The 21,806-nt window shown below is 37.8% G+C and overlaps 1 protein-coding gene across 2 annotated transcripts in view; it reads left to right on the top strand.

Moving 5' to 3' along the window:
- PPP2R5C (protein phosphatase 2 regulatory subunit B'gamma) overlaps positions 1–21,806 on the top strand; it is a 79,076-nt gene that overhangs the window by 28,685 nt on the left and 28,585 nt on the right. Inside the window, exons 1-2 of one of the 2 annotated variants that reach the window (XM_010395146.3) lie at positions 270–550; positions 20,996–21,195. In XM_010395146.3, coding sequence (XP_010393448.1) covers positions 457–550; positions 20,996–21,195 — 294 coding nt within the window. In that variant the 5' untranslated portion in view covers positions 270–456. Of the gene's footprint in view, positions 1–269; positions 551–20,995; positions 21,196–21,806 lie in introns of those variants that run through there. The other variant, XM_039552114.1, reaches the window with a different exon arrangement.

The raw sequence follows: 21,806 nt of genomic DNA, 5'->3' as shown, positions 1-21,806 counted from the left end.
GTTTGGTGATCCTGGGAAACCTTACTGAAGGAAAGGCTAAGGAAAGAGGAAAAATAAAAATACATGCGTTCTTTCTAGCAGGTGCTGCTGAATATTATTGAGGGGGCGGGGGTACAACAGCAGCAGTGAGATCATCCTGGTAATAATAAGAAACCCAAACCCAAAAGCAGCAGACCCGTCATCTCCGCAGCCGCTCCGCCCCTGCCGCGGGCGGCGCGGGGCCGGGGCCGGTGCGGGCGCGGGGGGAGCCCCGCACCGGCCGCGCTCATTCGCGGCCTCCTCGGTGTCATTTGAAGTTGCTGCCGTCGGCCAATAGGGCTCCTCCCGCCCGCTGACATCACTCTCCAGCCAGTTCCCTCCAGCTGCAGAACGCTTCAGTTTCTGTCTTTTTTTAAACTAAAATGGAGGCTGGTTTCTTGCCTTAAGGAATACAGTGCCGTGCCTGCTGGAGCCTAGATGTTGACATGTAACAGAGCTGGCAGCAGGATGGTGGTTGACGCAGCCAATTCCAATGGGCCGTTCCAGCCCGTGGCCCTTTTGCATATTAGAGGTGAGTTATTGTGCGTGTGAGAGTGAATCGAGACCCTCTGACGAACGAATAAATGGCTATTGTGGAGCTCGGAGAAGGGGAGCAGGAAGTCCTTTGTAGCTCAGTCCCTCACGGTTTGTTACAGCTGCAATAAAACCAGCGGAGAGCAAAACCCATTTTCTATTAAATGTGTTTGGGGAAGATTTAAGAATTCGTGGAGGCATTGCATACATAGTTAAAAGCAGGTTTTACAGCTTTCTGCCGTAACTCTCCCATCCCCCTTCCAAGCTGTGCTGATGTCAAAGGATGTGAAGTCACTACCCCAGAAAGGTACTGAGGGGGGAGGGAAGAGCCAAGTTATCCCTATACCGTTTCTGTAGAATAAGGTCAAACCTTTAGTGTGCTTCAAAGCCTTCTTTTGTTTGAATTGTTCAGATGGAGCTCCCTTAAAGTGCACTGCAGCTTGTAAAAGAATTGGAAGTGTTGTCGGAGAGGAAGGGGGGGAAGAGATGTGACACTTACTATGAAAATATCCTTTATGTATTTAGAAGGCATTTCCTAGAAGAGATGCGGTTTGGCTTTAACAAGGAAGCTTTTATGTGCCTACTGTGTTGTGCGGTTCTGAATGTTCAGTTTCTTCACATAATACATTCTTTTGGGTTTATAGAATGAGTGCATTGCAAATTACATTTTATATAATTTGAAAATACATGTTGGTATGATACTTCTTTATAATATTGAGTGTGTATCTCTTGTTCTGTATTTTTTTACTTAGTAAAATTTTGCATTGTGATGATGGTTTTTTGTGTATTTTTTTAGCTGGCTCTTAACCAACCAGTGCCTTTTTCTTTTTAATATCTTCCATAGGGTGGTTCTGGTTTAGAACTTTATGAAGGCAGAACATGTATTAGCTGGGATGAGCACACCTTGAACAATGGTATTTGTATGCAAGAAACATAGCTAATACCGTTCTTAATTACCTTTGCATCTCAGCTTTCACTGGCATAGGCTAGATGTTAGTACTGGAAAGATTTTTTTTTTTTTTTTTAATTAATACTCCATACATTGAAAAAATTTTGCTTTGAAAGTTTATAAAACCCCAACTGTTCAGAAGTCTGTTCCTTTAAGTAGGAGCATGGGTGTTCAGGTGTTTAAAAATTATGAATTCTCTTTACCTTTTAAAAGAGCCATATCCTTCTCTGTCTGAAGTGGCAACGGATGAATTCTAGAAAACTAGTTTTGATCTGTGACTGGGAAGAAACGCAATAAAATTCCTTTGATTTCAAATAAGGGGACTATGCTTGTTGTCAAGGGAATATAAATGGAACTGCCTGACCTGTGGACAAGCCTTTGCTTTTCACTCTGCACAAATCATCTTAATTTTCAGTTAGATGCTGCCTTTTGGAAGAGGAAAAGCACCATCTTTTAAAGGTGCAAGTTAGGAAAACAAACCAAGATTGGAGTCAGAATGATGAAATGTTGCAATGATTGTCCTTAATCCTTTGTCTCAATATGATAACAAGGTTCTTGTCATTGAACTTCCTATCCTGCCTTTGCTCCAATGAAATACATAATAGTGGAAACAATGAATTTTGAGAAACTGTTCTGAAATTTACTTTCCCAAGACCTACATTTTTGGTGCACTGAATAATACAGTAGTAAATAAGAGGTTAAAGGGTTTTGTGGTTTAAGGCTTTTTTTGGGTGGTATAGGTTTTTTTCTGTTTCATTGGTTTCAGTTTTTTAATGGCTTATGAGAGTAGACTTTCTTTTAAGCAATTAAAGAATAACTGGGTGATTGTTTGTTTTTCATTTTTCAGGTGGCAGGAAATAAAATGGGTCTCTGGTATTATAGCCCAGAGGAGTTTTTTGACATTGGGAGAGCAAAGCATCTCTTCCATACATACATACATGTGCGCAGAAGTTCCTGTGGGTTTTTTGTGGGTACCTCACGTCGCCAGCTGCACTGGTGCTACCAGTACTGATCCTTCCAAAATGAAGCCTATCAGAACAATACATACAAAATTAATGGCAGTAAAAATTAACTGGTAGTTCTGAAGGCTACTGACGTGTTATTACTGTTTGTCCCAATGCATGCTGCTTTTACAGTTGTCCTTTTGCATCGTCTTTTGTAATATAGGATTAAATTTCTAGTAGAAGTGCTCCTCTTGGTAACTGTAAGAGCTAAAACTTCAAGGTCAAGGAGGGGGGTAGGGCCATAAGCCCCTTGGGTGTTTGTCATAGATACAGTTTGTTGAAATAGAAGAACTATTTCTTAAGCACCAGTTTCATAAAATCTTTAAAATTTTGAGATGACGTAGCTACCATATTTGAACTCAGTCCTGGTTCTAAAAAACTATGTGAAACCTTGCATCTTTGAAAATAAAAATTGCAATCTTACTTTCAAAGTAAATTCCAAAGCAATTTCTGTACCTGTAATGTTTGCAGAATGTAATGTTTCAGAATAAAAAGGAAATTTTCAGCTAGCTCTGATATCATGCCAGATCAGAACCTTTCTCCTGTGCATCCTGAACTGTAAGCAGCTTTGTTGTCTGGGTTGCTTACAGCTTTGCTGAAACAACACAATTGGAAAAACAGATGCAGGTGTTTTTTAAAAACTATGTTAAAGTCTTGTGAATAGGAAATAAGAATGTTAGAATTTTACTGATTGCCATTGCTGACATTGGTATCTGCAACATCACCAAAAGAAGGAATAGTAGGTACTTGTAGGATAGGAGATGTCACGGCCACAAACATCGCATCCTCCAGCAGTTCATTTGGCTGCCGGTGCTCAGTCATCTTGAGTATGGTGCAGCCATGTAATCCTGACTTAGGCTGCTGTGGAAACAGCTGTGAGTCTTGTTGGGGTTCCCCTTTGATTAAGGAGCTGTCTTTAAGCTCAGGCCCATGGCCTTGGTTGTTGCCTCAGCTGGGTTGCAGCCATATGGTTGTCCTGTCATATGCCTCACTGATCTGGATCCCGGTGTGTTGGCTACCCAGCTTGGTGTGTCCCTCTTCACTGTGCACTTGACCCTGCTCGGTGTCAGTATAGCTGCTCTCCTTCCTTCCTTCAGGTACTGCAAGACTATGCCCTTTGTCACAACTGTAGACTGTTGGCAATTGTTCCAGAGCAATGTGTAGAAATCAGAAATGGAGAATGTGACTTTTGACCCATTGGTGGAAAATAACAAGCACCAAAAGAGCCTAATCCACACTAAATGCAAGTGGTGTGGCACCATTGATGTATATTGGTTGCTTGTGCTGAAAACACTGGCTCAGTGATTGGCCTGCTGGGGTCGTGAGTCTTTGGTTGCTCCGTCTGCAGCAGGCTTTTGTGGGGGTCCAAGTTATGCTACTGCTGCACTGGTCTTCCTAGAGTACAAAGGTAGCTGAATGTTAGCATTGAGTTGATTGCCACTGATTATCATCATAAACTGAAAACTTAGTTGTATTGGAAAGATATAGAGCTTCCAGGAAAATTACAGTTTCAGTTCAAGCAGCTGTTACAGCCATGGAATAACCACTGTGGTTTGTGGTCTTGGATAAAGACCTGACCTTGTGAAACAAATGTAGCTAAAGGAACTCACCTGCATGGAGAGCTCCTTTAGGATCTTTATACATCGACAGGGCACTAACTATCAAGATGACATTAAGACAGCACAGAGGGTTAATAGGCATTATGCATTTAGCATTTTTACAGCAAGGAGGGAAGCAAAGTTTTCAGGATGCGTCCCTCCTTATGGAGCCCTTCTGGAAGCTGAACCCCTAGGGTGGTGGAAGTGCAATCAAGGCCCTGACAGGAGGAACCACATAAACAAGGTGAGGCTTGGGGAAAGGAAACATTTTGATTTCCATCTCAGCACTTCAAGCAGAGGAAGTAGCTGAAAAAGCAGCATGGACTAGGACAAACAGTAAACATTTGTCACTAGACTTCAGAGTTACCAGTTCATATTTACTGTTGAGTGTTGTCCTGCTCAAAACCATAACTGTAGGACAGAGTGCAGTAACAGGTAGAAAATAATAGTAATTAATTCTGTAGGCAGAATATGAATGTTCAGGGAGGAGCAGACGTTTTTCATTAGGAATACAGTTCAGTGTTGATAAGAAAAATCTCTTAATACTGTTTTATCAGAGCGTAGAAGTAGCCCAGATGCCAATGTTTTCATGAACTCAAGACAAATATTTGAACAAAAGACATATAAAACTGTGTCCTGATCTGCAATGGCAGAATTAGCAGAATGTAAAGGTTACTTTAATGGCTTAGTTGCTGACTGGCTGGAACTGGTAATGTCTGTTCATGCTTTTCAAAAATTATTTTCAAGATGTTTTGCAAGACGTACTGAAAGTTGTGTGGGAAGAAGGGTGAGAACACCCTGATAGTTTGTTAACTCAAACTGATGCTTCCTGTAGGCCATAACATTTCAAATATCTCATTGTCCATCCTTCTCCTCTGCCTTCCAGAGCAGCAAATGTTTTTTGACAGATTTGACTTGTCATTTTTTAAGTTACTTTAGATTTTGTGGGAGATGCTTTGACTTTTTTTCAAAGATGATGTGGTGTTAACTTTGTACATTTTTTTCTGTGTTCCTTGTATATATTCATCTTGAGTGAGGGATCACGGAAGGTAGTTCAGATTCCATCTTTACGTAGTGTTCTCCAGGGCAAAAAATGTCAGTGGTAGTGTTGTTGTGATGTAAATATCTGAGTATTTTGGTAGAAATTTGCATGTTCCTCAAAGTGATGAAAGATCATTGCTTTTTCTTAAAGGAAAAAGTCTTTCATTTTAGAAAGAATCCATCGTGTGTTTCTTTGTCTTGAAAAATAATTGACCTGAAGATACTTCTGTCTAACCACACTTGCTAAAAACTGTTGCTAGACTGTTGCTTTGCAGGAATTGTATCTGAGCTAAAACAAGATTAAACAATTATCCATTTTTAATTAAAGGGGAGCAAAGCCCAAAGCTCACACTTCAGAAGTAGTACAGACCAAACTCAGCATGAAGAACAGTAACCATTTACCTCATGATGTACAAAGGAGGCTGAAAGAACTGGATTTGTTTGGCCTGAAGGAAGGAAGGTTAAGGGGAGATTTGATCTTTGACTAACTGATGGGAGGGTGTAGAGCACAGAGCCAGGCTCTTCTCAGACATCCACACTAAATGAATGAGAAGTAAGCAATATGAGTTTGCAAACACTGGAGATTGCAATTGTACACAAGGTGAAAATATTTTCACCATAACATTGCTTAAAAGCTGGAACAAGATTCCAGAAGGGGCTGTGAAATCTCTGTGCTTGGAGGTAGTTCGACTGGACAATGCTGAGAGCAGCTGGGTTTATGTAGTGGGGGATTAGACTAGCAGAAACGACTGTCCCTTTTGGTGAAGATTATTCTATGGTTCTGTCATTCTTTGGTGCTTGTGGGACCAAAAAATGACTGGCCTTGCTGTGACTTAAAATATCAAATTATCAATTTTAAAGTACTTTTTAAGTTCAAAGAGCAATAATCTTGCTGTAAGCTCTCTCTTTTCCCGTTGTCTTTTCTCTGTAGTTACTAAGGCAGACTTTCATATGTTTGGTGCTAGCATGCCTATTAGTAGTACTTTTACCTCCGTTAATTTTCAGGTTTTGGTGTTAATGGTGTTTTAAATTATTCTTACCATGTTTTAGCAAACTGTTAAAGATGAATGACTGGAACTGCATGCAGTATTGAAAATACTGGCATGCTAAAAGGATGTTTTGTTCATTTCTAAATCTTCAGTTAGGAGCTCAGCAGCAGTCCATAACTCTTCTGAGTAAGCTAGAATTAATAAATGTATGCAGGCAGCTATTTCACCCACATTTCTTTACATTTATCAGCTTTTGGAAAGATCTAATAGATTGAATTAATTTGCTCAGTATCGTGAGGTTTTTCTCTAGATTTTTTTTAACAAGTTTGAACTGACAGTGAGTACAGCTTTTAACAAACTGTGTGACCTTGCTATTCATCTTCTGTGGTGTTTATGAAAATGTTGAACGGCGTCATTTCTAACACATCCGTACAACATTTGTAGTAATCTTCCTGCATTATAACAACATCCTGTTAAAAATATAAAAGTACCAGGATAATTGGCACTTACCAACTTTCTAATACTTTCCAAGAATTTGATACATTTCAAGCATAATTTCCTTTACCTATGCTGAGTTTGCCATTTTGGGGGTAGGGTATTAATATTTTATTATACTCTGAAACTGGCCTATGCTGATTGTAAAAGCATACCTAAAAATCTCAACGTTACCTTTCATGATACTGGTTTTTTCCTCTTAGCATATTCTGCAGCAGAAAATGAATCTGGTTTATTCCTTTTGTATTTTCTGTGTAACTGTAATACTCACCTGCACATGCATCTTGCACCTTCCACATAAGTAGGTATTTTTAGGATGATGAACTTACTTGGTCTGGGGATGTATGTTTATTTAAATCTTAATTTTCTTTATTTTTTTAGCTTAGTTAAATTCAGTTAACATTTAAGGTACAGTCGCTCCTTGTTGAGAGAAGTGAGCAAAGTCTTCCTGGGAGGAAAGGTACATAGAGGAGACATCTTCATTTTCTTCAGAGATGCTTCCATAGTAGTGATGAATTGTGTTAATTCTCTTTGAGTGGATTTAAATTTTAAAATGGAAGGCTTGTTTGTACCTGTGTGGAAGTATTTCTATGCAAAAGACCTTCAAAACTTTTTTTAGCCCTGCCAATCCAATAAATGGGGTTTCCCATGGTCAGCACACATGTTCTATCCTGCTTTGTGTGTCATAGTTGTTGTCAGGTTTGCGTCTAATAGCTCATATAACTTGGATAAACCTCAGTTGAGATTTAAAGGAGATGAAAATGCTTGTTCTTCCCTTTTCTCCCCCATTAGCCAATTATAATTTGGTAACCTGAAGGGATGAGAACAGGTATTAACCTTGTGTTTGGGCTGTTACCTGCCTACCAAGCTACCTGGACTCCATTGGTACATGGCTTGACTCCTGGAGTTAATAGTCATCCATCTTGCCAAAAGTTTCCGATTTCTCATAGAAAATTCTCAGCCACTGCTGCTCCTTAACATTGCTTAATGACTTGTACACTTAATTGTTAGCTTTGAAACCCACCCACTGTTTCTTTCAAAAGTGTTGCCTCGAAAAGGAGAAAGCAAGGCCATCTTCCTCAAGGACAAGCAGCAGTTCTATTCTTAATGAACCTAGGCTTCTTGTATATGTGAAATTATGAAAAGTTTTTTTATCTGTTAGTATAAGATAATCACCTGAATTATCAAAGGACTGATATTGGTACAAATGGTTCTGTTATTGTATTACTTCTTGTACTGTTTTGCTAGATCTTTTGGAAGGACATTCAGACATTGCCAGACATAGACTGATGGGGTTTTAATGTATCTACCAAAGAAACTCATGGGGGAGTGTTTTTAATACTTGACCAAGAACAGATTTAAAGGAGGTTGCTTAATTATTATTCCTGCTGTCTTTAACATGGTGACATGCTTATTAACTTTTCACCATGCATCACTTTCTATCAGAGTGTATTTTACCTTGCTGGTGCTTTTACTCTTTGTTCTTTGTCGCTCCTTTCTTGACTTCGTTGGGTTGTATAGACCCCTTGCCCATATGAAGAGTGCATGTATAGGTTCTTCTGCTGGAAAAATGAGGATGTTAAGTGTTAACACTACATGTAAAATACCTAAGGGCATGACTGTAAAATGTCTCTAGAGGGGACTTTCTGTTGAGCTAAAAATACCAGGAAATTATAGGAAGGTAGTCAGCTGGAATTTTTACATTACATTTACTGACTCATGGAGTAATGTGCATGCCCTTTCAAGGAAGCAAGAATGTATGCCCTCAAATTTTTATTCATACTTTTGTAATGGTTGCTGTGAAATACATTTTAAGGTTAAAGTTACGTATCGTCTGTTTCTGTGGAAAACTTCTTTTTCCACTTCTGTTTGAAGCTCCTAATAATTAATTGAGACTTCTGTAAAATCAGCTAATTCATTGAACTGATGCCTTGAAGTGGCTACCTGAAAACAGAGGCTATACAAGATTAAGAGAATAAAAGCAGGTATTTATTTGAAGGGCCTTCAAAGGTACACCTTGGGCAGTCAAAAGCCTCCACCCAAGATGGATGCTGAGTCACGGGTTTTTCACACTTTTGTAAGTTTGGTCCATTTGCATATCAGGGTTAATTCTCCAAACCTAAGGCATCACTGTGTGCTATCAAATACTGTTAGCTGCTGAAACTGCAATGTAAACCACACAGATTAAGTGAGCACCAGCAATATTTAATAGATACGGGATTATTTGCATCATATGCAGACAGGATGTTCATCTGGGGGAGGTGGCTTTTATGCTCTAACCTTCATGCTGAAGGTGGACAGCTCATTATCAGTGAAAGCAGAGTCTCAGCAGCCTCACGAAGCCGGTGCCTGCCCTGTGTGCACCATCCTGTCTCAAGTGATAAAACTGAGATAAATGCCATGTTGGGTGCGTGATGTTTTCAAGCCACATCCGCACATCCTCTAATCAATTCCACTTAATGCACATCAAATCATGTGGTACCATTTCTGCTATAACTTGCCAATTAAGCTTTCTTTTATAAAAGTATCGTTAAACTTCAGGGTGCGGTCTGAGTCTGGGTTGTTATCAGTAGTGGAAGTGACAGTTTCTGTCAATTTTCATAATTGCTCTTGTTACTAAGAGTGATATGAATTTTATGAAGTAAATATGTTCTTTGTAAGTTACACAAAGAAAAAATTATACATTAATGTAAAATTTAAAAACTAATTTTAAAATTGTTCATTTGTGACTTTTCTAGTTGTTTTTAGAAATCTATTCATTTGAAGCACTTTCTCATTTTAGGGATTTTTATGGATGGTTTTTAGTTTGCATTTTGGATTAAAGCTACCAGCTGTGTGGCTTCACACAGCCTCTAGAACCAAATTCTGTTACTGCTTTTATATTTAAAGTGAATGGATAACAATGTCAGTGGTGTTTCAAAGGTATCCTGTGTTCATTCAAGTCATGTTGGAAAGAAAACTTGAACAAAATTATCAAAGCCTGCAAAAAAAATGTGGTGTCTGTTCGTTGGGTGCAGTAAGTTTTTCTTCAAAAAAGTTTTCCAAACAAACTAGTCTTAACACTAGAATCTTTCTTCTGACCTATTCCCAGAATATTTTTGTATCTTTTGCTCTTATTACATCTAATCTTCTATATAAACTGTCTTAAAATCCAAAAATTGATGCACAGAGGTTTTTTGAGGACTGTCTTAAAGTTAATTGCATGCTATAAAAACCAAGTTGTTCTTGTTCCAATACAAAATTAAGATTTTATTGGCTTTTGAATTGGAATATAACACATCCTCTCAAAGGCAAAATTTTGAGTGTAGATATTTTACTGCATAACTTTTCTCTCTTCATATTATTGGAAACTCAGTAATCATTAATGTATCTTAAAGAATAAAGCATTCTAAAGTTTGTAGCTAAATGGAAGAAATTAGAACAAGTTGCTTTCATTGCACGTTAAATCTTCTGTTTAAAAGGGAAAATGTAAATAAAATAGAGTATTTGGCGAAATGTGCTGGGAGTGTGATGTCTTAACATGTCCAGGACTTCTGGATATGTAGCAGGGAGTCAGTCTTGGATTCATAGCTAATACAGCCAATCAGTTTGTTTGTGCCCTGTAAATTTACAGATTTCTTGAAGGCTCCAATTTAAATGTATTCCATACTGCAGTTCATTCTTTCTGCTGTGTGAGAGGGGTGGAAATCTAGTGGAAATTATCAGCAGAATGTCAGCTTTTCTGGCAGCTGAGCAATATTAGGGACACTGCTGCTAATAGGTACATTTTCAGTTCTTCCTGAATTCCTTTGTGAGACTGAAGATTAGTTTGACCAGAGGCTGAAGACATCTGCTGAAGCAAATATGTCTTGTTTTCACACAAATATGAGGAAAATAATGTTGGATTGTGCAGGAATAATTTTTGGGTTAAATGGGAAATTATTCCACGCTTAATTCTTGACAAGTGCGCAGGTATATAGCATCTTTAACCTTCTTAAATGTTGAAAGCATGTATTTTAGCAGATTTTTACATGGGCATAATTAGCTTTCTACTTTGAGTCAAAACTTACCTTGCTTAGAAAGTAATTTTTATTTCCTAACAGGGAACTACTCATAATTGATCTTAGCATTTGACATGGCCAGCATTGACATCTAAGCAAGTTACTGACGTAGTTCTAAATATATTTTTTTATTTTCTTACCAAATCATTGTTGCTATGCTGCTTGATCATTTCTTTCACCTGTATCACCTCACACAAGGCAGCTAAGTTTCACAGGGTGTGGGACTAAGAGAGGGTTGTTTATGCCAAAAATTGAGGAAAACTATGCACTGAATTGAAAGATAGGGGTTTTTACAGTGGATTTAAAAAAAAAATAACCAAACCAACAAAACCAACAACAACAAAACCCCAAACAATCAAAGAAGAAAACAAGCCAACCAAACAAAAACCCTACCACAGCACCCCCAAAAAAACCAAATGCATACCAAAAAAACCTGTACTAAAGATAAACTTGTAGTCTATTGAAGTCTATTAAGAAATTGATCTCAAGAAAACCACAAAAGCCCTGTTGATTTCTGGTTTAAACACTCTTGCATATCATTACAAAATAATGTGTGACAATTTGGGATGATTTTAAATGTTGGTCAGCCATTCAGGACCTTAGTTTGCATCTCAAGCTCAGTGTGACCTGTGCTGTTTAAGCTCTTTCTATGAAAAAAGACTTACCCTTCCTATTTCTAATTTTAAATAGATTGGAGAATTTAGAAAACTAAGTCAGGGTTGTCATCAAGGAAGGTTTATGGAAGTTTTTGTTAATTTCAAATAAATGTTTGTTTCAGACAAGCAAGGAAGTGCTTATAACTTAACTAAAGTTCCTGCATGAGGGCTGGGCATTTGCTTTAGGTTAGAGTGTGAAACATACCAGTTTAATCACAGGAAAGCCAAGGTGGGGGGGGGGGCTTTTCTTCCTGCTTCGTAATTTATTGTGTCATCTATCTCTAAGCCTACACATGACCCAGCTTGTGATACCTATTAATGATTCTTCCAAGTGTCGTCATGAAGTTCGCCTATTTTGTCATTCAGAAGCATCCAACAGAAAGCAAGCAGTAGCTCCCAGGGTTAGCAAATGTGTACAGGGAGTGAGGAGAGGTGGAGGCAGACTAACAGGCTCTGGAGAAGGAACCAAGTTATTTTACATTTTGCCAGTTGAGTGTTCTTTGAATTGTATTTATCATGGATGTGTGACAGGTACTGTTGATTGACAGGTTACTCAGATTCAGAGCAGTATCTGACTAGAATTAGGGGTTGGTGTGTGGAGTTCGGGTGTGTTTAAGGAAACAGCCCATTTGCTTATAGCAGATGGTTAGGCTTGATAAGCTGATACTTATTTCATCCAAGCATCCAAAGTGGCAGAGTTTATTCAGTCGTTCATGTGTTTCTTCAGTTTACTTAATATAAATCTTCTTCTAAGTTACACCATGCACTTCAGTTATGATACAGAACATAATTCTGGTCTAGCCTCATGAGAGTAGTGCTTCATTTTCTCAGAGGCTGTGACATATATTTAAAACCGATTTTAAAGTTTTCAAACACATTTGAAGATGTAGGATAATTTGGTTTGTACTACTCCATGAGAATGGATTCAAACACACTCTAGTGGCTATGGAATTGAGGGGTTTTCTCCTAGTGTTTTGTATATAAAAGTTAGATTTGCTGTCATATTAACTGTATGTGTGCCAGAAAGCTTTACTGAGAGTTGTCTGGTTTCTCTCATTCCCTGTTAGGACACTTTTTTTCTTCCATTGTCTATTTGATTAACCTCCTTGCCATTTTTCTCCCTAATTTTCAGGTAGAATTTCCATTTCATTAGTTCAAGCCCATTTCAGCTTGTTTCACATGTCATTTCCTGTATAAGCATTCCTGTTTTCCTCTTTATGCTACATTGCTTTTGAAATATTTATAGAGTTATCACTTTCACTTTTCACTTTGTTTTTAAACGTTTTAATATAGTGTAAAAATCTTTAAGAGGATATTTGTAATCATAGTTTAGAGAAATATTTTTAAAATTTCACATGGCTTCTAATAAAACAGTTGACTTCTGATAAAACTCTTTGTAAAGCAAGAGCTTAGTTCAGCATGGCATTGGTCTGCTTTTGAAAAATCATTAGCTAATTTGGTGTGTATATTATTCACTGTTGATCTACTCTTATCATCATTAGACATGATATACACCTGGAAAAAAGTAATCTCAGTGTCTCAGGTTGTTTAATATGCAAAAATTATGCCATATAGTTTAAAATTACAGCAGACATTTTTTCCTATTTCATTATCAATCATTCCTTAAAATCTCCCATCTTAAATCTTTGACAGTTAAATGCATTACTTAGTTCCTCTATCCTCAAAACCACAGTGTAATCTCCCTGTTAGGAGATAGCTGCCACCAGATCTGGATTCTCCAAGGACTGGAGCTTTCAGAGGGGATTAGTGTTGTAAAGCACCTGCTTTGAGCTTCATTATGGGACTGACAAAACATGTGTTTCCCATTCCTTTCAGGCTCTTTTAAGCTGGGGGGTTCTTGAGGTGTTGTCTTTTTTTTTTTCTCTCTCTTTTTTCCAGTTGCTATTTAATTAGTCTGGTAATAGCTCATTTGATTCTAACAGCCCTTCTTTTTTTCATTACACAGAAAAATATATTACATTAAAAGCCTCATAATCAAATGAGAAGTCACTCTTAAATAATAATTTAGACAAGAGATTTCTTCATGTGGAAACCAAAAATGTTAAATGCTATGTACCTTAATGAATTCCATCATGTTGCTCTTGCCTTGCCCCCCAATATCATAGAATTATATCATTAAATGGTTTGGATTGGAAGGGACCTTAAAGAACATCCAGTTCCAACCCCCCTCCCATGGGCTGGGACACCTTCCACCAGAACAGGTTGCTCAGAACCCCATCTAACCTGGCCTTGAACACTTCCAGGGATGGGCATGCACAGCTTCTCAGCCCAGCCTGTTCCAGTGCCTCGCCACCCTTGCAGTAAAGAATTTCTTCCTAATATCTGGACTAAACCTGCCCTCTGTCAGTTTAAAGCCATTACCCCTTGTCCTGTCACTCCACTCCCTTGTCAAAAGTCCCTCTTAGCTCCCTTGTAGCCCCTTTACATACTGGAAGGTGCTATAAGGTCTCCGTCTCCCCAGACTCTTCTTATATCCAGAAGAACCCCAGCTCCCACATCCTGTCTTCACAAATGAGGTGCTCCAGCCCTCGGAGCATCTTCATCACCCTTTTCTGGACTCACTCCAGCAGGTCCCTGTCCTTCCTGTGTCAGGGACCCTGGAGCTGGGCACATGATTAAGGCTATTTTCATACACAAGCTGTCATAGGTGAAATAACTTTTTTATTGTAAGTGAAGTTACAGCTTCATCTAGGCTGAAGATTGACATAGAAACAGTGTCAGTGCTGTTGCTTTATTAATTTAAAGCTCAAATGTGTATTACTACACAGAACTTGTTTGATGGTAAGAAGACATCTTTAAATAAGATGGAGTACCTCAATGTCCAAGAAATTGAGCTACTTGAAAATTAAATAAAAAGCAGCTTGCTTTTGGATTTTAGGTAGAAAATGTGCCACATATTTATAAAGTATTGTTTTTAAACCTTATTTTCTGTCAGTATTTAGGGAAGTAGTTACTATATTTTGTGTATCTATCACATTTTGGGTGTCAGCTTTTCAGGTGAAAATGTGAAACAGTGGCAGATAAGAACAGTGTAATTTCTCCAAATACAGGGAGATGAAAGGCAGGGTTTTTTCCAGTTACAAATTTCTGTTATCTGAAGAACAGCCAAAAGGTATTTCTGGCAGCAGTTTAGTTCCTTGGGTGCAGAGGAGTTGACATTAGCAGCTGTAATTGCAGCCGGTTCTCATTCTCCTGTCTCTGGAGTACCTGCACAGGTACTGAACATCATGGGGCTGCATCAGGGCAGCTGATGCAGATGAAGGATGCACTTTGGAAGTTTTGGTTCACTGTCTTAATTACTTCCTGAGACTGGAAACTTCGCTTGTGCACCCACCTACTCTTCTCAGCTCACCTTCTAACTGGCCTTGAACAAAATAACTTTACTATGATAATAACTGGTTGGAATACTTAAGTGTTTTCTTGTAATCCTTATGGAAGCTCTAAGTACCTGTAAAATATTTTTAATTACTGATCAGGAGTTGTTTGGGAGTCATGAGCTTGTTGTAGATGAGACAAAGTACTCTTCAGTGTCCTGTTTCTGATCAGAAATGTGTTAAGTGTTTCAAAAAAAAAAAAAAAGCAGGTTTACAGGTCTCCTACATGGTAATTGGAGAAAGACCTTAAACTTACAGCTCAATTCTTTTAGAGTAGCCTGTATTCTTTACGACACTTTACAACACTGACATGTACATCCCTTTATCTTCAACAGTGAGATAAGAAACAGAAGTTCCTTCCTGTTCTGTGCCACTTAAAATGTTTATATGCGGTGCTCTCTTGAGCTTAGTACTAGCACTCTGTTTTTCCGTGAGTGTTCCTGTGGCTTTGGACACTGTGGTAATTTTTCTTCTTTTAAGCATTTCTTTTGGTGAAGAAATGTTTCTGCAGGGTCAGTAAATAAAACAATATAAACAGCAGTATTTTCTATCTATTTGTTAGTCCAGTGTATCCATACAACATCTTGCCTGCTTTGAGTTATCTGGAGCCAAACTCCCACTACTAGAGTTGCTACTTATAGTATAAAATGCATTGTGTGTAATTATAGTACTTTCTTGTATTCCTTGTGGGTTTTTTAATATGCTGCTAGAAGTAATAGCTTTAATTAAATTTGTTCATGCATGAGTTGGAAGTTTTCTTCCATGTGCCACCCACTTATTTCCAATATCATGTGTTAGGATACAATTCTGTTAATGGGAGACTGTCACCTTTAATTAGTGTTAATTATTGTCATCACGATTTCAATAAAATCACTGAAAACTATAAAGTTTGTCACATAATAGAAATGCAATAAAAATCATTCCAGAATAGTGTTTCTTGCTTTGAATTAGGATGGTAATTAAACTGTTTCAAAATAAGGTAAATATTTTAAATGGAATTTTATCAAATGTTCCTTCAGCTTTTATAATATTTTTTCTGGTTTTTTTCTGATTCTTCTCATTTTTAAGGACTTGATCACTAGTTTTGGAAGAAGTGCTAGTTCTGGTAAACCCATGTTTTGACAGATGATGTTCTTTCCATACCGTGTAGCTCCTCTGCCTTCGTGTCTGGCAATTTCCATTTTTCTTACTCAAGGCACTGAACTCTATTCTTTGAAAAAATGCTGCCATGGTATTGTCAGCTGAAATGTTTTAAGAGAACATTGCAAGATACTTGACTCCCCGTGTTGAAGTCCAACTATACAGGGCATATTACAAAGCTTGACTAAAGCTTTAATGCTGCCTTTTTTGCCAATGAACATCAAAATTGAAATGCACTATACTTCTGACCAGCAGAAGGGACCACGTGACCAATAAATTTAGGGATATCTTCTGGATAGTACACTGCTTGACAGTTAAGTGTTGTTTTTCCAAATAGTTAACAATTCTAGTCCTTCATTAGGGTTGCAGACACATTTCATGAGATGTATTGTCTGCTTGCAAGCAGGAGTCATCCTACGTGCTTGGGCTTTTGCTCTATACCAGTGTATTAAAGAAGCAGTTACTTTCAGCAATGGTTTATGGGGTTTTTTTCTGTGACCTTGTTTTTGCACATGCTCCTTCTCTTTTGTGTGATGATACTCTTTGGCTTAAACTTGTGTGTGTGTTTCTGTATGAAAAAAATCTAGCTGCCCATCTGAAATGAGAGGAGTTTTATTTACTGTGTGCACATAGTCCTGACTGGTAGCTGTGGATATCTGACAGTTGTAAAGAAAAAAGAGCTACTTTTCTTTCAATGAAATAGGGAGCTGTCAGCCAACCAAATCTGGTACCTCTGCTAAGCTTTTATATGCAGGTAAAAAAGTATTCGCACAACTGAGATTAATTTTGTCTTGTGAATGTATTTTTTGCAAGTTGTCAACCATGTCTCTTGTTTTCTGCTTTCAAAATGATGGAACATAGTGAGTTTTATTGGCCACAAATTGTGTTTTGTGATAGGAATTGCATCAGCTCTTCTCTGTGTCAGGACATGACCTAAAACTTGAAATTATACCTTTATTTCGGTTCCAATCTGTACTAGAAATCAGCTGTTTTATGTGAAAGCTCTGGGTCACCCACTTTCCCTGACTTGCCTTTTGTCCTCCATTCAGGAACTATTACATTATACTGTTGTCACAGAAAAATGGGCTTCAATGAAAAAGGTAGGGAATGGATCTATCATCAGTGCCCAGTTATGTCACAATTACAACATAAACATAAAAATATAATTTTTAGATTTGAAGGAACATAAAAAATATAATTGAGAAAACAGTAAGATCTCTACAGTCCTACAAGGCAAAAATATTTGTGCGTCATATAATACTGAACATAAGCTCAGGCACTGAAAACATGAACTTCAGTGCTCTCTGGTTTATTTTTAGTCTCGCTAATTTTCTTTAAAACCAGAAAAAAATTGTTTTAATATGAAGACAGGGAACATCTTGATTTGTTAGAATATTAGCAGTGTTTTAGTTCTTTAGCTAGTCTGTACATTACAAAAGAAAAGGTGGAGGTGGTAGCTGCTGGGTGCAAACCGATGCCACATCCTGGCTGAGAATCACATGAGGTCTAGGACAGCTACCGGTGTGAGGTCTGTTTGCAGTGAACTCACACAATAGGAGTTGCTGAAGACATGCCTGAAGCTTCCAAGGAATCTGTTTCCATACAGAGTTTAGTGTTGGAATTCCAGCTTTTCCGGCTAATTTTTTGTGTTCTGCTAAGGCACTTGGTAGCTGAGTACCTGATCTTTACCTTGCTGTTTCAAACTGAAATATGGACTGAAAGTGCTGCCTTTCAGAGTGAGATACTGGTCTAGTTAATCTGATAATAAAAGCACAGCTAGTATCAGTTGTAAAGTGGAAAGTAACTTATACTCATCAGTATATAGACAAGTCTGGCAAGGCCACAGACTAAGATTATGTTGAAAATTTTAAGCAGAATAGCTATTTCTGTATTGATACTGTTAAACAGAAGGGGCAGAACTTGGATATCTCTAGGTTGTGTAACTTGATCCAACAGTTATCCTGTGATTGTAAGCAAAAAAACTCTGAAAAACCCAATCAAGACAAAAAGCTGATCTCTCTGGCCCAGAGACTTACCTTGTTCTCATAATACCTACCATCTTTTGATACTTTTTCCAGTGTATATTTCTCCCTTACAAAAGGGACAGTAGGATAAATGATGCAGGCTTAGGCATAAAACATGCCGTAACAAATTTCTGTAAAGCTGTGTCAGGAACTGATGGACATTCAATCCAAATATAAGACTGACCTTCTTTGGGATTATGAAAAAATGTTCTTCTGTTCCAGTGGAAGACCAGAAATAGTACTCACTTAAGGTATGAGTACTGATAGGGATAAGTGTTTGGAGTGAATAAGAAGTCTGAAGATTATTCTACTGCTACTGTTTAGACGCAAGTCCTGTGAAAATTATGTAAATAGTTGGCACCAGTTGGGGGAAGGAAGCAGAATATATGGGGATTTGGTTTGGTTTGGTTGGATTTGGAGTGATGGTGTTTGGGGTTTTTTTTAAAAAACATTGCTCAGTGAATAGCTCTAAGTATCAGTTCTGGTGTAATTTTAAGGAGTAGCTTCTGAATAATTATAACCTTCCCACAGTCACTGGGGAATGGAGCACCAGAGTTGCACAAGTAGGGAATTTTTTTCCTTAATGTCAGTGTCTTGGGGTGACTTTGTGATGTGTATCCCCTATCGCTTCCCCATGCCCAGAAAACAATTTTGTGCCTTTCTGTGCCTTTAAACTGAGCCTGAGAGGGGGGAGAGACAAAACCGAGGGAACTTTGTAAGCAGTTTGTTTTCATGTTTTCAAGGACACAGAGATAGCGAGGGCTCTGTGTTCAGCTGCGGCAGTGGAGCAAGAGTGGGGAAAGCACCCTGCTTGCTTTCGGCCAGTTTTTTTCGGCTCCTTTTTCTTTCTCCGGAGAGAGACGGAGAGTTGAACTTTTGTTTTCCTGGGACTTTGTTTTATGCCAGTTAATGAAGCAAATGGAAGTGAGGGGTTACCGCTTAATTGAAGTGGAAGGCGATTTAGAAATCGGCATGCAGTTAACTGAAAGAACGTAACCAGATAGCCCCTGGCACATGGCTGAGGATAAATGACTTGTTGGGTGTCCCAGAGTTGCTCTGCAGGTGTGCACACATGCTCTGCACAAAAATTATGGGCTACTCAAGTCAGCTTCTTACCCACTTTCTGCTTGGTGTCATGCTGAAATAATCCTTTCAAACCTTAAAAGTAGGGATGATCCTGGTTTCATGGCAACTACTCCAGACAAATACTAGAAGAGATGTGAGGTCCAGACACTTTAAAGCTGTGGATGAACGCTTCTAGAGGGGGTTGTGTCTCACCCAAATAAACAAAACACAGTTCATTAGGAATATGGTTCTCAGTCTATATAAAGAAGATCTCTCAAATAATGAGGGTGACTGGGGTACTTAAAATAGTTAAGCCACTTCAGAATAAATGGCAAGGGAGTTGGCTTTCCTAGTTGAGGGTGTTTCTTGACCCTCTTAGTTGTCAGTCTTTAACTTTCACTATTAGTGGTAATTACATCTTTAATGCTTCCTCTCCTTTAAAGTTTGTGTACTGTAATCACTGTAATTGTATGCCCATTACTTGTATAATTATAGTCTGTACTTAGGCTTTGGATTTTGTGAAGTATGCATTCATAGCACAATATCCCTGAGTGTAACTGTTGTTAGGCTTCAGGTTGAACCATTTTCCATTTTTCAGTTAATTGGGAAAAGGTAATCACTCCAACCACTTTGTATGTCTGAGACTTTCTACATTCAGGTCATAAATTTGGCTGGCTTTCGGTATGCAAACTGCTCAATTAATTACTTTTTTGATATTTTCTCAGGAGAAATTATTCATTACTATAGGTTTTTAATTCAAATAAACAAAAGCATGGGTATTCAGATACCAAATTTGTCTAGCTTTGTTCACGGCACTGGACAGGAATTTTGGTTTATTTGTCAGAAAGTTGTTGCTCTGCATAAGGACACCTGTTATCTAGCACCTTGTTTCTACTTCTAGAATTCTTCACTGTCTCAGGTGTCTTGGTGACACTGAAGTCTAACTGGTTGTGGTTTCTTTCATGAATGCTACATTTTTATACCGTATGTTCTTTAGAGCTATTGCTTTACAGAGTTTTTTTTACTGGAATTACTCTTCAGAGCAATTAGGTGCATGTAACTTTAAAAAAAATTGCCAGCTGTTTTAGACCAAATAAGTCTTCCAGGTTTATTATAACAAAAATACTTTTCAAAGCAACTTCTCTTTGAGAGAGAGGAGCTATTCCAGCTTTGTTATCATAAGAAGTTTTTCAGGTACTTACAAGGAGAGCAACTCATATTTAAACAACTGGACTGTTGTAGATATGTTGCACATTCAGTTCATTAGATTGTACATACATGTGCTTGTATTCAGTAATACCACTTGAAATACTTGGATGGTAGCTCTTGCTGCTTGTGTAAGAAAATGCTAGCATTTTATGATACTCTAAGGAAAAAGTCATCAACTGGAAGAAGTGGGAGTAAATTGCAGAACTATTTACAAAGTCAATCTAGTCCTATTTTTAACATGTTATTACTGTCTTAGCTAACAATAAAGAAGTCATTATGCAGAAACATAAAATGTGTTATGGTCTAAACTTAGGCAGGCTCTCTGTGGTGTATTCACATTTCATCTCTTAAGCTTCGTGCTGTAGTCATGTGGCCATTTTAATTCCAGACGAGTTTTTGCTGCAGTCAAAACATGCTACTGCTTTCTTTACCTCTGGCCAGTTTTCTAGTATTTCCTAAATGTTTAAGTCCTGATACTGGAAGCTTTTGCATATATAATTTGTAATCTCACATATATCCATCATTTTAACAGCTCATGGGATTACTTAAGCAAAACACAAAGCACATGCCGGCATTTTTTCAAGTATGTATTTTTTCCATGCAGTCCCTGTTTCTGGCAAGGCCAAGTTATGCATCAGTGTTGCAGTTTTTTAAATCATCCTGACATGTACAGCATATTTCAGTGGGGTTCATACGCAGGAAGTTGTGTGAGGATTTAGAAAGTTCGCTTGTAGTCTTAAGCACTTCTATACCTGTGTTTCACAAAGTAAAAATGGGGAGAGGAGTGAAATCCACTACCATATAATTTAAATATTGTATAATTATTTTCACTTTTCAGATGTTCCTCCAGCGGATCAAGAAAAGCTTTTTATCCAGAAGTTACGACAATGTTGTGTACTTTTTGACTTTGTTTCTGATCCACTAAGTGACCTAAAGTGGAAGGAAGTAAAACGAGCAGCTTTAAGTGAAATGGTAGAATATATCACACATAATCGCAATGTGATTACGGAACCTATTTACCCTGAAGTAGTACATATGGTAAGTGATTTAACAATGAGAACTTTATGTTTTATAATGCAATGTCGATTCTTCAGCTGTATCACTTTTATCTTAAGAAATTTTGCTGAAATCTTCAGAAAAGATCAACTCTGTTTGCACATCTGCAAAAGAATAAGAGGGCTTTGAAATTTTATTGCCAGGGTTGTTTTTTTTTCTTTGTAAGATAGAAACTAGACAAATATATGAAGCAGAATTAGATGATGGTTTAAGTTGGTAAAAATAAAATCTTGTATTTAAAAAAAAAAAAGTGTTTATTTTCTTCCCCATAAATCTTTTTTGGAATAGGTGTTTATAAAAATTGGGAGGGAAGTTAAAAAAGAATTATATATATATATATAGTTAAAAAAACATGTAAATTGTAAAACTGGAATTTTAAAAAATTGGAAGATTAGAATTAAGATCACCTGTGCAAGCTTGACACTTGTTGTCCTGTTCAGTACCAGAGACTGACTTTATTCTGTGTTCAGAGGTGAGAATGAGAGTCAGACAATAAAGTACACAGGATGGCAGATGAGGTTTCTGCTGGAACAAGTTATGTGAACCATTCAGACCTCTATTGTTCCTCCCTTCTCACTATCCAAATCCTGGCT

Source organism: Corvus cornix, chromosome 5, assembly GCF_000738735.6.
Source record: "Corvus cornix cornix isolate S_Up_H32 chromosome 5, ASM73873v5, whole genome shotgun sequence".
Classification (NCBI taxonomy): Eukaryota; Metazoa; Chordata; class Aves; order Passeriformes; family Corvidae; genus Corvus; species Corvus cornix.
This window is presented reverse-complemented; position numbering and strand designations above follow the sequence as displayed.